This window comes from Sus scrofa, chromosome 16, assembly GCF_000003025.6.
Source record: "Sus scrofa isolate TJ Tabasco breed Duroc chromosome 16, Sscrofa11.1, whole genome shotgun sequence".
In the NCBI taxonomy this organism is placed as follows: domain Eukaryota; kingdom Metazoa; phylum Chordata; class Mammalia; order Artiodactyla; family Suidae; genus Sus; species Sus scrofa.
Window position 1 is genome coordinate 48,701,363 of NC_010458.4, and position 24,225 is coordinate 48,725,587.

At 47.2% G+C, this 24,225-nt stretch overlaps 1 protein-coding gene across 11 annotated transcripts in view; it reads right to left on the reverse strand.

Moving 5' to 3' along the window:
• Nucleotides 7,242–24,225, reverse strand: part of ZNF366 (zinc finger protein 366) — a 340,164-nt gene continuing 323,180 nt past the window's right edge. For 10 of the 11 annotated variants that reach the window (XM_021076720.1, XM_021076717.1, XM_021076719.1 and 7 more), the window contains 3 exons: nt 23,350–23,541; nt 13,350–13,524; nt 7,297–10,065 (listed from right to left, as the gene is read on the reverse strand). In XM_021076720.1, the coding sequence (XP_020932379.1) occupies nt 9,542–10,065; nt 13,350–13,524; nt 23,350–23,541 (891 nt within the window). In that variant the 3' untranslated portion in view covers nt 7,297–9,541. Of the gene's footprint in view, nt 10,066–13,349; nt 13,525–23,349; nt 23,542–24,225 lie in introns of all 11 variants that reach the window. The other variant, XM_021076721.1, reaches the window with a different exon arrangement.

The following is a 24,225-nucleotide window of genomic DNA, read 5'->3' on the forward strand; positions in this document are numbered from 1 at the left end:
TGGAAATGATAGAGGTGAAGTTGTACAATATTATGAATGCACTTAATACCACTAAATTGCACAATTAACAGTTACAGTGGTTGTTTTATGCTGCATGTCTTTACCACAGTAAAAAAGAATACACTGTAAAATCTGTGGATAGAGCAATTACATTCACAGTTCTCCACAGACTTCACCAGCAGCCGCGGCCACCTCCCTCAGAAGAGGTGTTTTGTAGCGCAGGGTGGGCAGAAATGGGAACTGCTGATATTCACTGGCTGCTCTGCTGGCCTAGAATAGTCTTCCTACTCAAGGAACTGGGGGAGATGGTCACTGCCACTTGGCTGCAATAACCTTCCACCTCATGGATGTGGGTAGGGGCATGGGTGCAGCCATGTCTGCCACTGATCCTACTGAGTTTCTGTAGCTTTTGCTGAATAGCTATTTCTTAAGTTGTAAGTTCTTTGGTCAGTCTTCAGAGTTTTTTTTTTTTTTGAATAGTTGTCTTTACAAATGTTTACCAGTTTAATGTCTCTCTGGGGGTGAGGTTTCACTGGAATCCTCACACCTCTATTCTGGGGGCTCCCTTCTTCCCCAAAGAATTTTAACCATAATGGAAAGATGCATGATTTTGACTAGCAGTATTTTGTACAGGTCCCCCTTTGAAGGGTTTTCCTGGTAAGTTCATGGATCTATTTTATACCTTTCTTAAAGTCTTCCAAGGAGAAGCAGAGATAGTGGCCATATCCAATCTCGAGTCCTTCTAAAAACCTGCTGGAGGTGGTGTGATGGTGGCCCAGCCCTTGGCTCAGAAAGCAAACAGTCTGATTATGGAGAAGCATTTGATTAGATAAACCTGAGATCAAAAGTGAAGTGTCCCTGCAGGAAGTTAAGAGGATTAGTGTCCTGGAGGCTCACAGAGCTTTTGGAAAGACAAACCCTTTGAAATTCACAAAGTCACCTATGTTCTTCAGATAGGTGCTCAGAGTGACTTCTGAGGGATTAGACCCTGTCTGCAGTGCTTGCTTCCTAGAGATGCATCATCATATTTGATGATTTGTTAATCAAATGTCCCCTGGGAGGCTGACATTGTCATTAACTGTTTTTAAGGCTCTGGATAACCTTGCTTTGATTTTTTTGCTTTTTCTTCCTGTAAAGATGGCTACTGCTTGGGATTTCATACTTCTTTTATTTTCAGTTGGTGTTTAAAGAGTGAGAGGATGTAGCTGACCCAATTCTATATATACAGTCTTGCAAAACCGCAGCTGAGGATATCAAGTACTTTTCTGACTTGGATAACCTGCCGCTCTAAGTGGAGCTGATTTCTTTGCTAGACTCGCTCCAGGTTGGAAGGGAAGCTGCCCTTCAACGATGGCAAATGACACAGCTATTGTGTCTGTAAGGCCAGCATGATTAATAGACTCTACCTCACCTATTCTCTCATCTGACACTGCTTGGAGACCAGTTCCATTATTCCTACTTTCTAGAAGAAGAAACACAATCATTTGCCAGCCTGCTCAATATGATGAATCGCTAAAATGAAAGAAGTATCCTCGTGACCCCTTTAGATGGCTCTTAATGTATCACGCTGCTTTCCTTCCAAAGGCCATTTGTTGATTAAGATCTGCGAGTGAAGAGACTCACAATGCATATTTCAAGTATCGGTTTAAAATAATTCTTCAGGTGCAATGCCAGAAACTTTTATGATCCCCTTTCACGTTGCCTCTGTGATCTCCAGCGTGTCCTTTCAATCACCCTCCCCCTCGCCCCCTCCCTGCCCCACTGCCTTCTGAAAAGCAAGGATTTCTGGCTGCACTTATTGTTTAGGTCAAGTTCAGAGAGTATTCTCGTGTTTCTTTCATCATCTAATACAGATGGGGGTGGAGGTCAGGGGAAGCCTGTCTTGGAGATGAAGGGCACATTGAGATCTTTGATTCAAAGACTATGGCTCCATCACTTTCTCTTACATAGAAACAGTATTCATCCCACACTTCCTATTGCAAATCACTCTGGTACGACATGACAATGCAGCAGATACACAAGGACTTTTCCCACATCATAGTACAAACACATACACCCTCTCCGGGGAACCTAAGAGAAACTCTTGGGCTTCCACTTCCCCTCCATTTGTTTGAAGGATCAAGAGAACACAGTTCCATTTTCAACAAAAATTAAAAAGGAAAATCATGAAAAGAGCCAACCTCCTTTTTTTTCTCTCTCTCTTAATATATTGTTGCATCCAGGGAAGAGGAAACAGTGAGCGCCACTGATACTGGGTCCCCAGAGACCCTATAAGGGTCACTCCCCAGCTCTCAAATGAGCTCGTCTTCCTCCACTTGCAGAGCAAGTTCATAATGGACTGGAAGTTACTCTTGGCTCAGCTCTACTGTGAAGAAAAAAAAAAAAGCCATGGTGCTTCAGGGAACCAGGCTGTGTTTGAACCTGGGTTTTCACAGGGAGGAAAGTTTTTAGCTTTAAGGCTTTGGAGATTTGGAGTAAGGAGATTTGAAAAATCCTGAGCCGTGTTCCCGCCAGTCTCCACAGGCCTTGGGAGCTGTGTGGTCCTTAAGGTCAGGGACAGACTCCTGCCACACGTTTTCATTTTTTATTTCTTCTTAAGCGGCTGTCTGTGGTGCCAGGGACCAATTCATTGTGGGGCTTAAAATAGACATCTTGTTTATTCTGCAGTGTTGCAGAATAACGTGTGCACTGGATAAAACTTTGCAGATAGCTGCTGGTCACCCTTTGAGAATAGTTTAAAACGAAAATGGATTTGAACTGCATTTGCTTAGTAAATACGGTAGAGAAGATGAACTGCTCTCTGACCGTTCAAGTCCTTTACCACGAACGTGTATTATTTTACTGGCTGGATCAGCGATGTCCCCAGGGCCGGTGCAGATGAAAAGGCCTCTTTGAGCCTCAGCTTACAGTTGGAGTTTTGGCCTCTTTCATCAGTTTACTGATTTCTAACTCTGTGCCCATTTGTCTTCCCTGCTGCCATTTCTTCCAGGATCTGTATCTGAGAAGCTTCACTGTTTCCTTGAGTCTTGTCTATTTCCTTCTTCACCAGTTATAACCCAGAACAAAACTGAGAGAAACCAGACGGACTTACGTTTATATATATTACTTGGTAAATATGCTCTCTTGCCAATCAAGTAAAGAGCATGGGTTTTATGATAGCTATAAAAATCTAATTCATCCTTCCTGTCATTATGTGGGGAGATGGACTTCGATCAAGTGGCATTTTATTTTGTACTTAGGAAAATATGCATTTATCTTGCTATTAAAATTTGCCTTCAGTAGAACATGTCGACTGGACCTCCAAAATAGATTTGGAATCGTGCATTTCTAACTTCCTCTTTGCCACCTTTTTAATCCAGGCCAGTATTATCTTTCACAGGCTATTAAAACCGCCTCTTACTACTCTCCGAGCATCATCCTTGGCTTCCTTCCAATCCACCCACCACAGGAGGGTCAGAAAGAGCTTTAGAAAATGTAAATCTCATTATTTCACCCCCATGCTCAGTGGCTTTCCACGTCCACCTCACCTTGCGTCACCCTCCCTCTCCTGCTGTGTTCTCCGCACTGTCCTTCTCTCTTGGCCGTGTCCCCTTAAACCACAGAATTTTGCACACATTGTCTGCTTTGCCTGAAACACTCTTCCTCTTGTTTCCCCCATGGTTGGCTCCTTCTCCCCTACAGTTCTCAAATTAAATGGCACTCACCGACCACTCTTAATTAAAGTCGATATTCATTATAGTTGCCTATAGAGTAGAGGCGTGCAGATAAATGTATAAGAGTGAACACAAAGTATGAAAATCTTTGTATCACATGTTAACACTCATCAGATAGCACCCACCATGGATGGACATTAAATGGTCGGGCAGACAGCTGCCAGCCGACTTCAGCCCTCTGTCAACAGCCGCTCCAATGCTGTAACAAAGAGCATGAGAATGAAGTGGCCAGAGCGGCAGAGATGGAGGCTACATGTGAGCCCAACAGCATGAACTGTATTTGTCAAGGCTGATCTGTTGCTGAATAGCCAACATACCAGCAAGAGAGACTGATGCTGAGCTTGCAATATGGCACCATTGCTCAAGGACACCAATTAGTCACTTGGTGAGAAGTTGACTATATTGAGTCCCTTTTGTCTTGGAAGAGCCAGTAGTTCCTTGTCACAGGAATGGATGCATACTTTAGATGTATGTTTGCCCTTTCTGCTGGTAGGACCTCAGCCAGCACTACTCTGCAAGGGGTGGGTTATGGAGTGTTTGCTCTACTGGATAGAATCCTATATAATATCACTTCAAACCAGAGCATTCACATTACAGTAAGGGAGGTGAGAAGATGGGCCCACAACCATAGGATCTACTGGTCATATCACATACACACTACCCAGAAGCAGCCAGCTCCCTAGAGTTCTTGGAGGAAACACTCCATGAGGATGGGAGGTCATCTTCCACTATATGCATTGAATCAAAGACTTCTATATGGTCCTATGTCCTCAACAGGAAGAATGCATAGGTCCAGGGACCGAGGGTGGAAGCAGGAATGGTCCTACCTGCTTCACTCCTACTGACATGCTAGAGGACTTGGCACTTCTCATCCCTGTGACTCTAGGCTCTGCAGGCTTAGAAGTTCTCCTCCTCAAAGAGGGTACACTTTCACCTGGAGCATAGCAAGAATACCTTTGAATTATAAGCCATGTCGGTCACCTGGGCACTTTTTATCCCTTGTCTCCAGGGACCAGCAGACAAGGAAAGAAATCACCATTTTGGCAGAGGTAAATGGCCTGATCACCAGGAGAGAGAAGAGCTGTTGTCACACAAGGGGTCGGGGAAGAATACGTGTGGAACCCAGTGTGACCCACTTGGGTTCTTTTGGTATTTATTTCCCCCTCCCCCTGGGACTGTAAATGAACAGGAACAGCAACCTCATCCTGAGAAGGACACCTGTCTTAGCCCATTTGAGCTTCTGTAACACAATACCACAGACAGACTGACTTAAATAACAAACATTGATATCTCACAGTTCTGAAGGTTGGTAAGTCCAAGATCTTGTGCCGGTAGCTTCTGTGTCTGGTGAGGACTCTCCTCCTGGTTTGCAAATGGCCACCTTCTCACCATGTCCTTTCATTGCAGAGAGAGAGAGAAGACTCTGATCTTAGCACTAATCCCATCAAAGGGCTCCATCATCATGACCTTATCTAAACCCAACTACCTCCCGAGGGTCCTGCCACCGAATGCCATCACACTTAGGAGTTAGGTTAGCACATACATTTGGGGGGGATGAAAACATTCAGTCTGTAGCAACATGATGACCAAGGCTCAGCCCCTTTGGAGATGAGATTCTGGTCACACTACCTGGGAAGCTACCAAACCCAGCAGAAGTGGCATCTAATGGTGAGAGGGATCTAGACAGTAATGGAGGAAGAAGGCAAACATCAGTGTCTCTCCTAGACTAACTGCAGCACTGAGGCTGAAGTTTATCCTGCTAACTTCCTCTTCTCAGTTTTCCCTCAGGGAGAGAGGCCCACTGGAATCCTGGAGGAGATGTTCCATGCGCGTATGTGAAGAAGTGGATTGTGGTGATGCAAGTGGTGGGCTGTGGCAGACACAGAGTCACCCAGTCTCTCTTCAAAGAGGGCCTTGCCCAGAGCTATGGGGACTGCAGTCAGTAGCTGCCTCCAGCCACCAGCTCCCTCAGGGTTTGCCCCTGCTGCTGAGCCACCCCTTTCTGAGGTCACGCCCTTCGTGGGCAGCTCACAGCTGATGACTAAGCAAGGTAGGGGCACAAAGGCCTGGACACCTCTGCCCAATGTGGCACAGCTCTGATGGGCAGTCCTCACATTGGGTGAGGCTTGGTCAGGCCTGCATCACCGTCTGGCTTCTCTCTTTGCTCAATCTTCCTCCCCCTGCCCTCCTTCTCTTCACTGGTGTGAAGCCCTAATAAACATCTTGCACCCAAATTTGTCTCAATATCTGCTGCCAGAGAAGCAGCTTCCAGAGAACAGGCTATATGCTTGGAGGGCAAAGGAGGCACTTGCTAACTGAATAATCCAGAGCAAGTTACTTCACTTTCCTGAACCTCCATTTCCTCGACGGTAAACCGGAGATAGCCACGTTTGCCTCTCGGGGCTATGTGAGGCTTAAGTGAGATCGTGTGTGTAAATCATCTGGCACAGTGCTCAGCACAGAGCAGCATATAAACCTTAAAAGGGCCACTCTCAGAAATGGACACCTTTCCATGATGATACACTTTATGAGGGCTTGGTTAAGGAGGGGGAGCTGTGTTCAGTGTTCTGGCCACTTCATTGATGGTAATGATAAGGGCTAATTTTTTTTTTTTTTTTTGGTCTTTTTAGGGCCACACCTGAGGCATATGGAAGTTCCCAGGCTAGGGGTTGAATCGGAACTGCAGCTGTGGGCCTAGGCCACAGCCACGCCAGATCCTTTACCCACTGAGCGGGGCCAGGGATTGAACCCGCATCCTCATGGATATTAGTCAGGTTTGTTACCACTGAGCCACAGTGGGAACTCACATAAGGGCTAATTCTTACACAGCACACAATGTGAGCCAGGCCCATGAGCACCTTCATACATCAGCTCATTGAACCCACAAAACAATCTGCTGAGGAAGGCACTGTTCCTAGTCCCATTTTACAAGTGAGGAGACTGAGGCACGGAGAGAGGTTCGCAAACTGATTTCAGCTCCCAAAGATCAGAAGTAGGAGAGCTTGGCTTTGAACCCAGGAACCCGGCACCATAATATGCACTCTTGCCCCTGAGAGTATACTGCTTTTGGTTGAACTTTATTATATGACGAACTTGACGCAGAATAAGGCAATCCTGGAGTTCCCTGGTGGTTGAGTGGGTTAAGGATCTGGTGTTGTCACTGCAGTGGCTCAGGCTGCTGCTATGGCACAGGTCTGATCCCTGGCCCAGGAAATTCCACCTGCTGTGGGTGTGGCCAAAAATAAATAAATAGATAAGGCAATCTTGCCTCTAACTTCCCCACGGCACCCTCCAGAACTTCCAATTTTTCTGACCCAAAGAGAAGAAGATGAGGAAGCTGTCACCTGGCTGCCAATGGGCTGAGGTTCACGAATCCTTTCTGAAGGCTGAGGGAGGGAAGAGCCAACACTTGTGTCTCACAGGGCTGAGGGCACCACCCTTGGCTCTGGTAAGGGTTCTGAGGACAGAAGTGAGACACTGAGGCAGCTTCCTCACAAAATTTCAGGTATGTGCAAATAATTAACTCGGTTTTTTCAACATGTCTTTATTTGCTTAAATTAACAAAATATAGGTTACATGCCATTTTTTAGGTAAACTACTTTCTCATTGAAGCAGAAAGCAATATTCACAACTTGGGTTGCTACATATTTGGAATTTTAGTTTTAAATAGCAAGGCAGGATTCTGTACAAAATCAACATTTGGTGTCATATTGTCCAAATATGTGAAGGATTTTAAATGTTAGCTCTGTTACATTTTGTTCCAGCAAAGCAGACAAAGATCATAATTCAAAACACGATGTTAATATTTTATTAAATGCCTTCAGGGCTTAATAAATACAGTATGCACATTGGGCTGTTTCATGCAACTACTCATATACAAATATACCAGTTACCCTTGCAGAGCTGTGGAAGGTCAGCCTCAGTCTCACAGCCGGTGGGCAGTCAAATTCTTAAAAAGAGAGAATGAGTTGAAAGGCAACAAGAGGGCGCTACCTGAATAAAAAGGTTAAAAGAGAAATATGCCGCTTGGCTGGGTTGGTTGGTTCAAAGAGAGTGGTCAAAAGCCTGGAAAGCATTTGGTAGTGACCTGTGTTCAGAGTGTTGCAATGTGCTGAAGGTCAAGCTATCCTGGCCCTTGGGGTGCTGATGATCCTGGTTGGCGTCATCTCTTACTTGTTGAGGATGGCCTCAAGGCTGCTCTCTCAGGCTTGCACGCTGGAAAATTTGCTCCTTGGGCAAGGCTGGCCATGCCTTCCTTGAGCACTGCACTTATACACAGGGTGTCCATATAATTTACCACCCAGACTGGAACACTTTTAAGCGTTAAGGTGACACTCTTAGTAACCACCTAGGGACAACAGGTATAAACCCAGGTTGTCCCAGGCAAACTAGGATGCTGATCACTTGCAAAACCAAGGTTTTAGCTTGGCTCTCAAAAGGTCAGTGCATGTGAACCATCCACTTATAACTGATTTTCTCAATCCCAGAGTCAAGAACTAAAAACAGGCTTTAGAATACATTCCATGACAATTTTTATTACTTTTTCTAGACCCTTTTTTCTTCCTCCAAGGGGAATTTTACTTGGAAGGCTAACATGTAAAACAGATGGAATCTGAGCCGCTTTGAGTGAGGTGGTAACGACGGCTAGGAATTGCTCCTCCCCTTGCAGCTCCAGACGGCCTAAGAGGGACCTCTGGCTTCTCAACGCATAGTGTGGAAACCACCATTCTAGACCATGCTCTCTCCATCCCGACATTAACTTGTTCCTCAAACATTTCCACATGATTCGTTTTGGGTGGAAACACTTAGAGCTTGCTATTCCAGATTTCCTAGTTCCTATTCCAGCTCAGTGCACGGAGAACAAACTGGAAATCTGCAGGTCTTCAACACCTGGCTGCTGGAAGAATGAATATGTAGCAGGATCCTAAGAGCTGGAGTAGAGCTGGAGAGCTCTACTCCAAACAGGTTAGAGCTTAGATTTCAGGGAGAACTCCCAGCTCCAGCACTGAGGAGAAACCCACTGTTCCTGGGGTTACAACTCTTCCTGAAGCTGCTTTACGGGGCACGAAGCCTTGGAGCAAGGTCTCCAGGAGGCAGCTCTGCTCAGGACACAAGGGTGAACTTGCAGTCACTGAGCACTGTCAGGCCACCTGAAAATGTGCTCCAAATGCCGTGTCTGATGAAGGCAGCAGAAGCGGAACAAGGCAGACTCAGGCAGGAATCTAAGTATTGCTGATTTTTCCTTCATCACAATGATTCACATTCTCCTGAAATTGTATATCTGCAGCAACTACATGAGAACCTTCTCTTCCATAACTCACCCTCCTGTGTCATTTCTGTTATGTTTTGATTATTTAATAAAGCAGTTTTTATACTATGCACAACTACTAATATTTTCATCTATCTGGAAAAATATTATAGCTTTCACACATTCAACTGAAGAGTCATTAATAAGGTGATGTGTCAAGCACCATATTTTTGCAACTAGAAAGGAATTTACCATGTATTGCCTATTAGTCAATAGAAAATGGAATTTCTAAAAGCACCTCAGCATCAGTTTATGATGTCCGGAAGAACAGCACAGTTTACTACACTAGAGATCTGTGAAATAACACTGAAGGAGACCCTGCACGTGTGCTAAAAATCAAGGGCCCAATTAATGACCTGAGAAGCATTTACACGACTGAGGACGTCCCTGCTCCTTTAGCCTGAGCCATTTGTAAAGATTCCTGCCCTTCTCCCATCTCCAGCAAAAACGAGCTCATGCGGAAAGCTGTATTTGCACCACCTAGTTCTTATTTTCCAAGTGTAATTTTGAAACCGTCCACTTAGATCCCTAAAAGCACTGCTTGTTTTTCCATTTTCCTCTCCAGTAATTCTTTCAAACTCTCGTCTCTGTGCTTGAAGTACAGGTAATCAGAAAAGGAGGGGCCCCGCCGCGCGCTCTGCAGGGCCCGGAAGCCAGGACACTCGTCTCTGCCGGCCAACTCTCTGTCCTGGCCGCGCTCCGGCCCAGGGCTGTCCCGGCTCTGCAGCTGGCGGTCCCCCTGCGGCGCGTCCTCCTCCGCCTGCGCCTCCTCCCTGGGGCCCGGCGCGGGCTTGGCGGACAGGTCCTGGGGCGCGCAGAGCGGCGGGCTGCAGGGACCGAGGCCCGGGCTGTCCCGCTCCGCCTCGTAGCAGTGGTCGTCGTCTTCCTCCTCGTGGCAGGAGCTGCCCCTGGCGCTCTCCCCGTCCGACTGGGAGGCCGGGCCCTTGGCCCCGCGCTTCTGGGACAGATCGAAGGGCTCCTCCTGCTCCAGGCTCCTCAGGCCCCCCGCCGTCTGCGCCAGGGAAAGTCTCCCCCTTCCAAAACCTGCCAGAGCAAAGGCACCGTCAGGCCCGGGAAAGGGTCAGGACGCCGAGAGGGCGCGCTGCCTGGAACCGGGGGCGGGTAGTGGGGCTTGATTTTACGTTTTAAAAATAGATAATCTCCAGGAAGCCTGCAGAGAGGTGGGCCTTGTCACAGGGTCTGCCTCGGTATGACTCCTTTCAGGGGAATTAGGCAACATGCGCCAAGAGCTTTAAAAATAAGTACACCTTTGACTTGGCAATTACACTGCTGAGAAGTTAAGCTGTGAAAATAGTCTGGCAGATGCACACAATGTATGTATAAGGATGCTCATCGCCACATTTTTTTCAACAGGGAAACTGAAAACAATTCATCAATTTAACAACAGGATTGGTTAAATAAATAACAGCACCTCCATACAATGAAGGTACTACGTGTGTAGAAGGTACTTCCATGTGCAGAAGATGTAGAGACCTGCTCTTGATCATGAGAGGGATTCTCTATATAATTTTAAAATTATATATCTTATTTATCCTATATATTTATAGTGTAGACTCAATTTTATCTATTAAAAATTGGAAGGATGTCTGCCAAAATCTGTGATGTGATTTTTACATTTTTCTATTCACTTTGAATATACGTCTTTTCATTTTTAACAGAGAGCACCTATTTTATCGTAATAATTTTTTTTTTTTGTCTTTTGTCTATTGAGTGCCACGCCCATGGTATGTGGAGGTTCCCAGGCTAGGGGTCAAATCAGAGCTGTAGCTGCTGACCTTCGCCACAGCTCCGATTTGACGAAATCAAATGGGGGTCTGTGACCTACTCCACAGCTCACGGCAAACACCGGATCCTTAACCCACTGAGCAAGGCTAGGGATCGAACCTGTGTTCTCATGGATACTAGTCGGGTTAGTTAACCACTGAGCCGCAATGGGAACTCCTACAATGATAATTTTTAAAAAGTTATTTTTATTTTGAAAAAACCCCAGATATCCCATTTGGGGCCAAAGAGGCTACCCCATAACTGGGCCCCCTAAGCATAGACGGAGTATGTAGGGCACAGGAAGGGCCTTTGAGGCGCTCAAGAGCCCCTGTGCCCAACCACAAGTGTTCCTGCTGTCGGGCATAGTGACATGACAGGGTCTCACTTTTAGTTTCAGTTTGAAGGCCCCTGTAGGGATGGACTTTTCAGTAGCCAGCAGACATGTGGTGAGGCTCCACCATTTTTTATCTTCAAGGTCTCTTCCCCGTGGGGAGCCAACAGTCAGGTCCCAAGGCATCAGTGGGCACGACTGAGGACAGAAATGCAAGGGAGCGGTTCGGGTGCAGCCAGACCCTGCTGCACAGAAGAACCAGGCTTCTGGGGTGGGAACACACGAAGGATGCTGATGCCAACACTGCCCACTTTATGGTGTTGTCAGGCAATGAAGCTGCCTGTAACTTTAATCTTGTCAGCGGCACAGGGAGGGTCTTTTTCATCTGGGTCATTATTTTTGAGCCGTTTCAAAAACCAGAGCGCAGAAATGCTAACACCTTTTGTAGGTGAAAACATTAAAGTTGTTGAAAGTCTGTTAAAAACTTCCAAAGCAACTCTCTGATATATAATGATGCTCCTGATTTTTCCAGAAGAGTGACAGTCCTTAGGTGCCTGTTAGGATTTGAGCATCCACATGGGGTAGGTCGTGGTGACCAAGTCAGGCTTTCAGAGGGAGGACTGTCTCCTCATCGCCTTCTATGTCTCTAGCCCCAGCGACTGGGCAAACCATCTATTCTGGAAAAATCCAGGCCTAGCTTGGGAAGTGGCTCAGGCAACTGGAGAGGCAAAGAGTAATTCAGGAATAAAACATTCCCAGGAAAAAAAAGGTTTTTTTGGTTTTTCTTAACCAGAATTTTTTCAGGGCTTTTGTACAAACTCCAGGCCTTGTCTTGTGATGATCACAGTTTCTTGTCACCCAGGAGTCACCATAAACTCAGTGGGAGTTTGAGAAATCTGAAAGCTACAATCATTTTGTTTTATGCTAGTCGTGCATGCGTGCATCCTATTTAAGAATATGGGTGCCTAGCTAACTGTCTCTTTTGTAAAGGGGTGGGAGAAGCAAAAACATGAACAAAGCACCCCATGTTTTCACCCAGTGTAGTGAGCACACTGACTTGAGCCAGAAATGCTTGAATTAGAATCTCAGTTCTGCCTTCAGACTTGCTGTTCGAGCTTGAGCAGTTTACATAACACCTCCTGGCCTTGGTTTCCTCTTACATAAAATGAGAATAACACAGTTTACTTTGTGGAATATTGGGGACGAGCAATAATATCTAAGTGCATTGCCCTGTGCCTGGATCAGACCAGAATCAGAAAACAGCAGCCAGTTAACCTGATATTGTAAGTTACACATACATGTGTCTTTTCTTCCCACACACAGACCTCCCAGAGGGCAAAGATGGGCTCATTTCCCTCGACCCATAAAACATGCCGCCCCAGGCAGTGCGTGTTTAATGCCCTTTTAAGGAAGGACGACCCACTGAATTCAGGACACTTGCAACATAAACTAAGGGTCTTGAAACTGAGAAACATTAAACTCTAAGACCCTAGAAACTGAGAAGTTCAAGGAGGCAGGAACCTTTCATCAGTTTAGTTAGGAGTCAGCAGGGGCAAAGGAAGCCCCTGCTATGCCGATGGGCCAGGCAGCCCTACCAAGCAGGAAAATTGTCCTTGCATGTGTCTGGTCGTGACCAAGCAGCAGAGACCTAGCCTGCCACAGACACATTTCTGCTCACGGCAGAACTTGCAGAGCTGTTTTTCAGAAAGGAAAGAAAAATCACATGCCCCTTAACAGCAGTGTGAGGAAATGGGTACAAGAAGGCTTTTGAGTCAGGAAGGAAGGTCTGTGTTCAGGTCCTCAGCCTGCTACTTTTCAGTTGAGCAAGTTTGTATTTCAAAGCCTCAGTTTCCTCATCTGTAACATGGGGATAACAGAAGTTTCGCCAGCCTGGAGTTGCTGTAGAGATTCAGGGACAAAAGCACCTGTTGAAGGGTCAGGAACAAAGAACTAACAGTGGTACTGACTGGCATCATTGTGATATTCTAATCCGCTCCCTATAATTCACTTTTACTTACCACCTTCAGAGATTAGCATTATGTTTGTTACAATAACATTGCCAGCTTGTTCCTGCTACTCTGCTGTGGTCATGAAAATTACACTCTCTTTTTTGACCCTAAGAATAACCCCCCAAAGTAAAGCTCCCCAAAAGCAGGTTCAGCTCCCGTTTGTTACTGTCCGGCCACCATGGGCTGCCTGGAAGGGAGATTACCTTGTGACTGGAGGCCCCGCTCCATGACCCCGTGCTTCACTTTCATGTGGCGTGTCAGGTTCCCCTTCAGGGTGAACTTGCTGGGGCAGTAGAGGCACTTGAAGGGTTTGCTGTCAGAGTGCAGGTGCATGTGGCCCATTAAGTTGTGCATCCGGTTGAACTCCTTCCCACACAGCTGTTGAGACAGTGACGAGGAGAACGAAGGTTACTCGCAGACGAGGACCCCACCCAGTAACCACAGCCAGGCCTGAATGAGGACTGGCGTGCTGCTGCTCTGTTTGGATCTTGGCATTTTCAGTTGCTTCCAAAGAAAGTGTTCCCATGGAAGTCAGAGAGGGGCTGTATTAAGTCCAGGCTCAGAAGTGGGGCAGGTAGGGATGGATTCAGGAGACTTTATTCCTGTTGTGCAGGGATTTTAAAACTCAAGGTAGGAACTGCAAAGCTATTAAAGCTTCTTTTGAATGCAACCTTTTGAAAGGGAGAAAAGCTGCTCTGAAAAGCAATTGCTCAAAGTGTGCTTCATTTTAATAATAAGGATATGGTGGCTTGTTTAATATTTATGGAGCATTTACAGTGTGGAAGGTGCTGGCCTAAATCTGCCATGGAATATCTCGTTTAACTCACATCAATCCTACGAGATGGGTGCTGTTATCAGCCCTATTTTACAGATGGACAAACTGAGGAATGAAGATTAAAGGACTAGCCAAGGCACACAGCTAGCAGGTGCTGGACTGAGATAATGAACTCAGGTCCTCAGACACCAGTGGCCACATGGTCACGACCACACCATACTGTGTGTGTCGTTCCCCCGGACCCCCGGATAAAACTCTTCTATTAGACTATATCGGGTGATGCTTTTCTAATATTTAAAATTTATTAATTACTGGGATGGATTCCAGAGTTAAAAGGAACGCAGAGACCTGTAAAGAAAGGAGTGTCTCTTCTCTGGGTTAGAATCTGAAGTACTGAAAATATCATCCTAGGTATACAAAAAGTAAACTTTATTCGTTTATTCTTTTTTTTTTTTTTTTGTCTTTTCTAGGGCCACACCTACGGCATATGGAGGTTCCCAGGTCCAATCGGAGCTGTAGCCGCTGGCCTACACTGGAGCCACAGCAATGCCAGATCTGAGCCGCATCTGCAACCCACACCACAGCTCACGGCAACGCCGGATCCTTAACCCACTGAGCAAGGACAGGGATCGAACCCGCAACCTCATGGTTCCCAGTTGGATTCATTAACCTCTGAGCCACGACGGGAACTCCTTTTTTTTTTCTTTTTATTTCCATCAAAGTGCAGATACATGATGGACCACAACAGTGTTTCTCCAGCTTCTTTAGGAAGAGCAGAACTGCCTTTTTAAAGGCAATGTGTGCAGATGCAGGAGGTGTGAAACAGAAGCAGCTACTCTGGGGAGTTTTCCTTGCCTTTCTTGTCCCGGAGCCTCAGCAGAGCAGGCTTTGGAAACTCCAGCCCTTCCTTGGCTGCTCTAGGGGAATGTGAAGAAGGACTGTGTCTGTGCTGGCACCAGAGCGTTAAGGGACAAACATATTCCTCCCCTTTCCCTTCCCCCGCTGAAGCCCATGTGGCCAGGACAGTGACATGGAGTGAGAGATGAGCGGAGAGAGCACTTGGGGTGTGGCGTCCCTGAGGCGGACACCAGTTTCCCCTTCTTACTGAGAGATGTTTTCAGGGCCAGTGTTGAGGGTTCTGGGTTGAACTTTTTTTTAATGAAGGCAGTGTTTCTTCAGGTGGCTAAGGAGGTGAAAGCTGGGCTGGCCTTGGAAAAAATGGGTAGACCGAGCAACTGTGACCCGGGGAGAGTAGCCGAAGAGAATGCTGGGCAGTGTAAGAGGAAGCCATCCTGGGATTACAGAGTTGCCACAGAGAATCCACACATGGATGTGGCTGGTTCTGTATTTTTTAATGATTCACAGTGGGGGGTTTAAGTACTTTTTCCCTTTTTATTTCCTTACTAGCAAGAATGAATTCAGCATACTGGTGTCCCACACTTAGTATTCAGAGCACCCACACACCACATTTATTTGGAAAAGCTGAGAGAGTGGATCTAATTTAGGAGAAAGCCCTACATGTAGGATGGATATTTGCTTTCTTTTTATCCTCAACAGAGACAATTTATAAAGATCTATTAGCCCATGGCTCAGTTTTGCTCATGTGTGAGAGTTACCATAGAGTTCTCTTGATTAGCTTAATTTATCCTGTTCTCCATCCTGGCTAAGGAAAAAAATGTAGAGATTCTAGTTTAGGTATTTCCACTCGTGGGTATTTTGGAAAAGGTATAGCTCATCTGGTTCATGGGATACCTCCTGATTATTTGGAGTGATGTTGCTCTCGGGAGTTTTGAGTATGAACAGTCTGTCTGTAGACTCTACAGAATTTCTCAAGGCTCTTTCTGCCTTTTTGTTACAATTTTTGCCTAACACCAAGCTTGATATATGATAGGTCCTCGGTAAGCTTTTGCTAAGTCAGTGAAGGGGTGAGGCACACTAGAGCAGAAGATCTGAAGACAGCCATGGGCAGTTAGGCACAAGACACATATGTGGAGAGGAGCTAAGGTTGGAAGATCAATTAGGCTACCGCATTAGTCCAAGCCTGGACAGGCCTTATGGTTGTAAGGGCCAGACGACAGAGAGAATTAAAAGGAAGAAATGGGTGCCTTCCTCTTTCAGTGGCTCCCATGGAGAATGATATTCTATTCTTAGATATCATCTGTGTTTGCTGAGGTCTTTGATGCTGGATTGGTCTGAAAGAGTTTTATAAAGGAGACAAAATTTTAGTCTAACCCTGAAGAACATGTGGTGTGCCTTTTGGTTTTGTTTTGACACAAGAATAAAGTCTCCTCATTAAATATTTTCAGACACGTCAATCAACCTTAAACTTCAGGCAAGGCAACTATTACTATTGTTAGAATGATCCGCTTCTTGTCGCTGCTGCAACTGCTGTGACTTTGAGGTTAGAGCTGATCCTGCAATTCACCTGCCCAAGGTAGCAGCTTCCTTCCCACCTGTTGCCCCATCTCCACCCGACATACAAGGGTGCACACACATCATGAGGGCTACTGCTGGGCATTTTCTGGATTCTTCCTTAGCCTAGACAAGCAACCTTTTAGGGTCATCACAGCTGAGTGTGTGTTTTCCACTGTAATGGTTTTCTGGATCAATTCATTCAATACTGTACTTCCTGAGACATTTTAGTGGCAGATGGGGACATGAGGATGTTTAATCATTTTAGTAAATGATGCTGTCTCCTGAAGTCAAGGCCTACAGCCTCAGGGAAGCAGATCCACTGTGGATGACCACATGACTGGTCACCTACATTATCTGATGTGTGATTGATTTTGTTGCTGTTGATACAATTTTATTTTTACATACCAGAATTATCTCTTATGGTTTATGGTAGCCTACTGGTAAGCAATGGAGAGCTTGCCCAGGGCTAAGAAACAACATGCCACCCCTGAAAGATGCTTGGGGCACTAAAAGGTGTTCCAGGTAATGTTGAGAAATGTAAGGACTACCTTCCTTTCCTTTGTGGCCAACCTCAGTATCAATCACACACGGTAACACTTAATGAATATCTAAGTACGTGGTCAGGAAATAAACAACTGAGTTGGGAAAGATAACTCTTCTTCATGCAAAACTTCCACATGCAACCATCACCAGATCTCTTTCTTGCCCCCACTAAACCTATACACCCTAGTTTGCAAACCAAAATCCTCAGTGGCAGGAATAGAGACAATTAACTCAGGACCTGAAGTACTTGGGCACCATTCATGTCTCAGTGGTAGGTACGCTAACATCTTCCTCTCAGCCTCTGACCCTTCCACAAAGCCCTTTGGTCCTTACCCAGAACACCTGGCCTCTTCATCTCTCTCAGAGGACTGTTCTCACATGACAGTACACAAATGTACGGAGTTATTTTGTGTCTGTGAAATTTGGAGAGGCCTCCCAGTCACTGTTAGTGAAGAGAGACCAGAGAAAGAGGGCCAAGTCAATTCAAGATGGCACTCTTGGGTGGGGTTTGGGTGTGAGCTCCAAGCAGACCATTATGGTAGACAGGGGTGTTAGATTGGAAGGAAGAACAAAGGTTGGGAGTGAGCATCAAAAACTCTAGTTTCTAGAGTTCCTGCTGTGGCGCAGCAGAAACGAATCCAACTAGTATCCATGAGAACTTGGGTTCGATCCCTGCCCTTGTTCAGTGGCTTAAGGATCTGGTGTTGCCACGGCTGTGGTTGTAGGCTGGCAGCTGCATCTCTGATTAGACCCCTAGCCTGGGAACTTCCATATGCCACAGGTGCAGTCTTGAGAAAAAGAAAAAAAAAAAACAAAACAAAACAAAAAAACAACCCTTTAGTTTCTTTTCCTGGGAAAAGCAGTCATCTACAAGGGCCCCTTTAATCATGAGATGTGAAGCTAAGAGCTTGCCCAAATTAAGACTGGCTGAATCGCCATCTCCTGCCAAGGTCTGTGCAGATTCAAGTCAGGGTGGGTGGTGGCACAGGAAGCTGCTAAAGAAATGAGGAGTCAGATTCCATCTTGCAGGTGGTCATCGCAGCCCATCATCCCCTCCTGAACTCTCAGTTGCCCTAATGACCAGTATTAGTGTGCCTCTGACATTCAATATCAGCTTTTCCATCTACTGCCACTTTTGTACCTACTTTTTGAGAGGAAGGTGGACTTCAAAATGTAATTGAAAATGGGAATAAATGTTTTGAACTGTCCTTTAAAAAGAGGTTGCACAAGCATCAGGCTTTGAGATGTCGGAACAGAGAGGCAACGGGGAGACCCCAGAGGGACAGAGAACTTGCTTCATCTTCTCTTGTGCAGAATGTCAATGATAATCACAGTTTCCCATGAAGCTTTTTTTAAGGATCAAATGAGATGATTCATGTAAAGGGCCTGGCAAACAGTAGGAGCTCAATAAATATTAGCTCTTGTTACCATCACTATCACGTACATTTTACATTCCAGAAATAGAAAGCTCTTTGAGGATGAGGGTGCTTTCTTTTTATTTATTTATTTTATGTTTGTTTGTTTTTCTGTCTTTTTGTCTGTTCTGGGGCTGCACCTGCGGCATATATGGAGGGTTCGAGGCTAGGGGTCCAATTGGAGCTGTAGCCACCGGCCTACGCCAGAGCCACAGCAATGTGGAATCCGAGCCACATCTGCAACCTACACCGCAGCTCACAGCAACACCAGATCCTTAACCCACCAAGCGAGGCCAGGGATCGAACCCACAACCTCATGGTTCCTAGTCAGATTTGTCAACCACTGAGCCACAACGGGAACTTTCTTTTTAAACCAAATTATGCGGAAGGAAAATTATGGAAGGACCAAGGGACGAATCCTTTGAGTAAATACCTGCCAGGTTACTTGAGGCACAATAGAAATGGAAGCAGCTGTGGCTGATGCAGCCCTGAGAAATGCAGATGGAAAGAGAATGCTCATCCTTGACGGCAGGCTTCGGGGAGCCAGTATCTGGCTCTCTGATCTTCTGTCAGCCCTTTAAATAGCTGGCAGATGCCCTGTCCCCTTATCTTCAGAGACGCTCCTAATTCTGGCCTCCTGGAGCCCCTCCCCTCCCTGGTCCAGAGCCCTAGAGGCGCCTCAGGCAACTTCCCTTGAGTCCCAGTAACAGAGCCAACAGCCAGAGTCACCAAGCAGTCACTGTGCACGGAGGCAGGGTGATGGCAGTGGGCAGCCACTAGGCTGGGGCCAGAGGCCCGCAGAGCCAAGAGCAGGCACACTCCTGAGACTGCGATGCACCAGGAAGCCTGTGTTTCCCTCTTCTGCGAGGAAAGGTCAGGGAGCTGCAGCCTGTGCCACAGAGAATGGCCTCCGCTAAGCGGCCCTTCCCTTGCATTCTTCTTCTCTCTCTCTCTCTTTTAATAAGAAGGGTGTTCCTTTCCTCAAAGGGAGAGAGAGGGAGGGAGGGAGAGAGAGACTGTAAACTGTCCAAAAGGACCGTGAGAAAACAGGAAGCTTTGAAAAGTACAAGAGAAAGCAAGATGAAATCTATTTGCAGGCGGGCCCCTGGGGACATGCGAGGCATTGTTAAGCAGGCAGTTCATACAGCTATATCCTTCCTTCTGCTGAGGAGGGCTTTGCTGCCAAAAGGCTGCTATCTGGTCACTGCCTTAACCCCCTCCATGCCAGCCTGAGAACCCTGATTTCAAGCACTGGGCCCTCACAAGTCCCCACTGGGATTCTCCCCTGAGGGAGCATCTAAGAGCTGGAGGGGGAAAGGGAGCTGGTCTGGTGGAGGAGGAGACAGGGGCCCTTTTCAGGGCGACCTCATCCTTTTCTATCTGTTCTGCCCTTGGCCTTCAGGCCTCTGCTTCAGGCCAGGCTGCAGATGACCTGGTGATTCATAACATAGGCAGCTCCCGGCTTCACCCATCTCAAAGGAGAACTTGTCCCGGAAATTCTGGATGACTGCTTTTCCTGGACAGGTTTCCCAAAGACGGCAGCTGGTTCTTTGCTATTATGGTGTGGTCGCTGCAAGGAGAGCATCCAAATCAACCTCTGCGTGCTTACGCAGAATCTGGGAAGCACATTTCTGAAACACGGCTTAAGTCTACAGGCGCAGGTCTCTGGAGAAACTCCAGCTGGCTCCAAGAGGCAAGGAGTCCAGAAGTCGAGCCAATAGCAAAAGAACCCAGAAGGGCAGTAACTTCTTTTATAAGGAAAAAAAAAAAAAAAGAGAGAAACATAGAATGGAAACCTTTCCTCCCCTCGAATTTTCCATCCTATTGTTAAAGCTTAATCCCAAACGAATGTTTCTGCTTGCCATGGACAGCTGTTTCCACTGAGCCAGGGCCAGAGAGAACCAGTTCATGTGGCTACACGGGGAGGGATATATGTTAGAAAGGATTTTTAGTGGTGAGAATCCCAGGAAATTAGAATCTGTTACTCAAAAACTCTCCTTTTCTTGCAAGTTTTAGGGTAAAGGAGATGGAGCCAACTCTTGGTGGATGGAGGAGGAGCAAGGCCTGCCTGTTTTTTCCAATCACGTAAGGGAACAGCTCTTCCCTGTTACCATGAGAAGGTCAGATTTAGTTGTCTGGGCCTGTCCTCCAGCATCAGCACGCAGCCAGCCAGCCACTCCTCTCGGAGGGCTGTGAATTGCACGGTGATGAGCAAATGGTTCGCTCTTCTTTTCCTAATTCCCAGACCTGACAACCTTTACCCAGGGCCAGACTTCCAAGAATCCAGCATAGCATGAATAAGAAGCAAAGTCCACAGGATACCGTCCGGAAACGGCCCATCCCACAGTGGGATCTGGAGCTAGTTATAAACACCCAGGTCCCATTACAAAATCTGTAAATTCAGATATCCTCTGAGATTCCTTTGAAGTGAAGAAGGGTGATGATATGAAGAGGACCAAGTGGGCGGCACTTTGCAGGGAGATGGGTATAAAGAGACGAAGAACCTGGCAGTATGATCGGGCACTGTTCAGGAGACAGAGGGCTCTTGACCAAGATGATTAATACCTGTTCCTATTTCAGAAATGTCTAAGAATGCAGACGGGCCATCCAAGTTTGACAAACAGAACACTTTAACACCCAATGCTTTTTGTTCAAATGACAGATACACTCTCCTAGGCATCCTCCGACCTCCTGTGGTCTGAGAGGACCTGCCCACCAGAAAGATGTGACCTTTGCAGATGACCAGTCCAATTCCTGCGCCAGGCCCACCTCCCACTGGAGAGTTAAAGTGCATCATCAGAGCTGGCGTTGTACACTACAAGTCCCTCTCTTACAGGATTCCATGGTGTCATCAGATATCCAGAGCCTAATCCAGCTTCAACGAGAGGTCAGATTGAGTTTACGAACTCTCAAGTGGACAATCAGACTCCCTCCCTTTGAACCACATGTGGTGCACTAGCATCGGGGTGAAGGGAGGCCTGGCTCACTGCATCACTGGCCCATCTTGTCCGTTTTCTGTGCACTAGTGCCAGAAAGAACCGTCTAAATCCTCAGGACCACCAGAGGCCCTTGAGGTAGAGAAACAGAACTGCCTCTGTGCCCCCAAATCACCATGCCTGCAACCCCTTTCCTGTACTGGCTCTGCCCTGACATATCCCTCCGTTTCAGAGATGTTTTCTGCCTAGTTAAACCACTACTGCTGGCCCTGCATGGGTGAGGTGGAGGGGGGAGTTGGCTGGACTAGACAGACGTGGATTTTTAGGGGACTACAAATGATGCAACAGCTCCCTGCATATTTTAACACCTTTATGTGCTCCACCACCTGTTAATCAAAAGTTTGGGCTCCAAGCCCAAAAGTATACGAAACACAAGGAATGAGGAGGAGCAAAGAGCCTCTACTGTCACCCTTGGCAGGCAGGAATAGCTCTGTTAAAATGAAGGGCTCAAAGCACTCTGCAAGGCGGGAAGGAAATCAAAGGAGCGCCTACAGGGAGAGAGAAGAGGCCATCTGTGGTCCACGGGCTCACACAGCCAGACCTAGCATCGTGGTTGTGCAGCCTGTGCAGTCACATGGGGCCCTGGATTCAGAAGGGTCCTGGGTTTTGAGTGAGGAACGCTCTACCCTCAGTCTTGAAAATCTGAAAAACATATGAACAAGGGGCGCGCATCTTCCTTCTGCACCAGGCCCTGTGAATTACAAGCACCGTCCCGCATGCCACTTCCTCCCCCTCCGGCTCAGATCACTCAAGATGGACATAAATTGACTTTCAAACCACTGGGAACTTGAAGGAAAGGAGGGGAAACACAAGGGGGTGGCCGGAAAAGGGCTGGAGGGAGAACCCTCCCTCCCCCACCTCCGGAGAATGCCCACACGGGTCTAGGGAAGCTCTGGTTCCTGACCCCTCTCACCCCGTCCAGGAGTGGCCAACACAGGAAGAAGTCAGCTTCACAGGGGGTTCCTTCACATGGGGGGACATGCCATGGAGGGATTAAGGCTGGAACAGCCCTTGGAAGCAAGGGAACCCTGCTTTAGAAACAGGGATCGACAAAGGATACCATTTGGATGCTAAGCAGTCACGCAGTGCAGAGGGAAGGAAAATTCCATTTCAGAGAGAAAGGCTGTACTGATAGCTGAATGTGGTGACTTCCCGCTGCTCCCCCCGTGCCCCCGACTCTGGTGACACTTGGCGGTACATTCCGTGAATTAAACTGCCCCCATCCTGAGCAAGACTCCTTCTCATCTTAGAAGTGCAGGAGGGAAACAAGGCGGGGCGTGGGCACAGCCTGGGGAGCCCGACCAGGTCTGAGTAATAGCCGTCAGTGCCTTGGGCTTTCTAGATCTCCAGCTCACTCTTCATCTCAGCGGATGAAATCAAATCCCTACCAAGTTAATGTGACGCGGACATTGTAACGAAGATGCTCCACGGGATTTAGGAATCAACGAGAAGCACTGCAGCTGACCTGGCTCACAGTTATTCCTTGGCCCAAGCAAGTATTTCTGAGGTCACCGGAGGGGCTGGCCTCAGAGTGTCTTTCACCCCTTCCAGAGACCTGCCCTCAAATTACACTGCTCGGTCCAAGAGTCAGGAGGGCAGGGTTGGGGCAGTGGGAAGGGAAGAGGGCAGGACTGGGAGCTTCTCCGACTCCTCTCCATGTTCTACTCCTTGGCTGGTCAGGGGAAGAGGGCTATACCGACCGGACTGCTCTCCCTAGAACAGGAGCGCTCACACCACCCTCATCCTTTCACGACCTCATTCTCCAGATGGGCCTTCTGCCCTCCGCCCTCCCTGTACTGGCTGCCTCCACACCCTGTGAGCTGATTCTGCAGTGAGACAAACAGAGCAGCTCCCAGGGCTCAGGTGGGCACAGAGGTGGTGGAGAGAGGCGCAGAGCGGCCGACGGGCCTGGCGTTGGCCGCAGACCTACTCCGCGTGTCAGAGGCCCCTCTGATGAGACTGAGTAGATGATCCCCTCCCTGGAGACTCGCCCACCCGCAGGTGCGCAGCCCTCTGAGCCCTCCCTCTCCGCGCTCCCCCTGGCTCCTCCCCAGCCCACCTTGCATTTGAAGGGCTTCACGTCCGAGTGGACGATCATGTGCGCCTTGAGGGTCTGTTTCTGCACAAAACTCTTGTAGCAGAGGTGACACTGGTAGGCGCGGATGTTGGTGTGGATCAGCACGTGTCTCTTCATGTTGGCCAGCAGGGTGAACTCCCGCCCGCAGATCCCACATTTGTGCTCCTTCACGCCCTGGACAGAGGCAAGAGTCAGAACAACCGTGGTTAGCAGGTAACAGGCTTTCATCAGCACAGTCGTCCTCGCTCTTCTCGCTGACACATACATCTACGAAGAACTTGGTGAGAGGTGTTGAGTTCCAAATGGTGTGGCTGGAGCCTTGTTAAATTACTATTTTCTTGAAAAGTGTTGATTATATAATCTTTTTTGTTTTTTCTTCTAAAAACCATAAACTAGCCAGGCAGAAGGAAAGAGAGCTATTGCTTTTGTTGTTCCTGCTGCTGCTGGGGTTAATTCTACCGTAACAGTTCTCAGGGATTAATAGGATGAGTAGAGTGAGTGGTATGTGAAACGAGTCTCTAACTGGGCTTTCATGATAGTGAAAAAAATAAAACCTCCTACACTGGTAACATAATTTCCTACATGAAAACCAATGTTCTCATGAGTTCTCATTAATAGACTTGAAAATCCAGAAAGAACAACTCACATCCACACTTCAAAAAAAATCACAACCTGCTCTTCACCTCCTGAGATGGTCCCCTGGGTTCCCAAAAATAGTGGCCTCTGTGTCATTTGGCTATGGAGTCTCCTCCAAGCCAGCTTCTGTCCCTTAGAGAAATTTGGCAGAGGATAGATTTTTGAATTAGGAAACAGGAAAGAAGGAGATTTTCTAGTTTCCTCGCTGTTTGTGTTTGAATA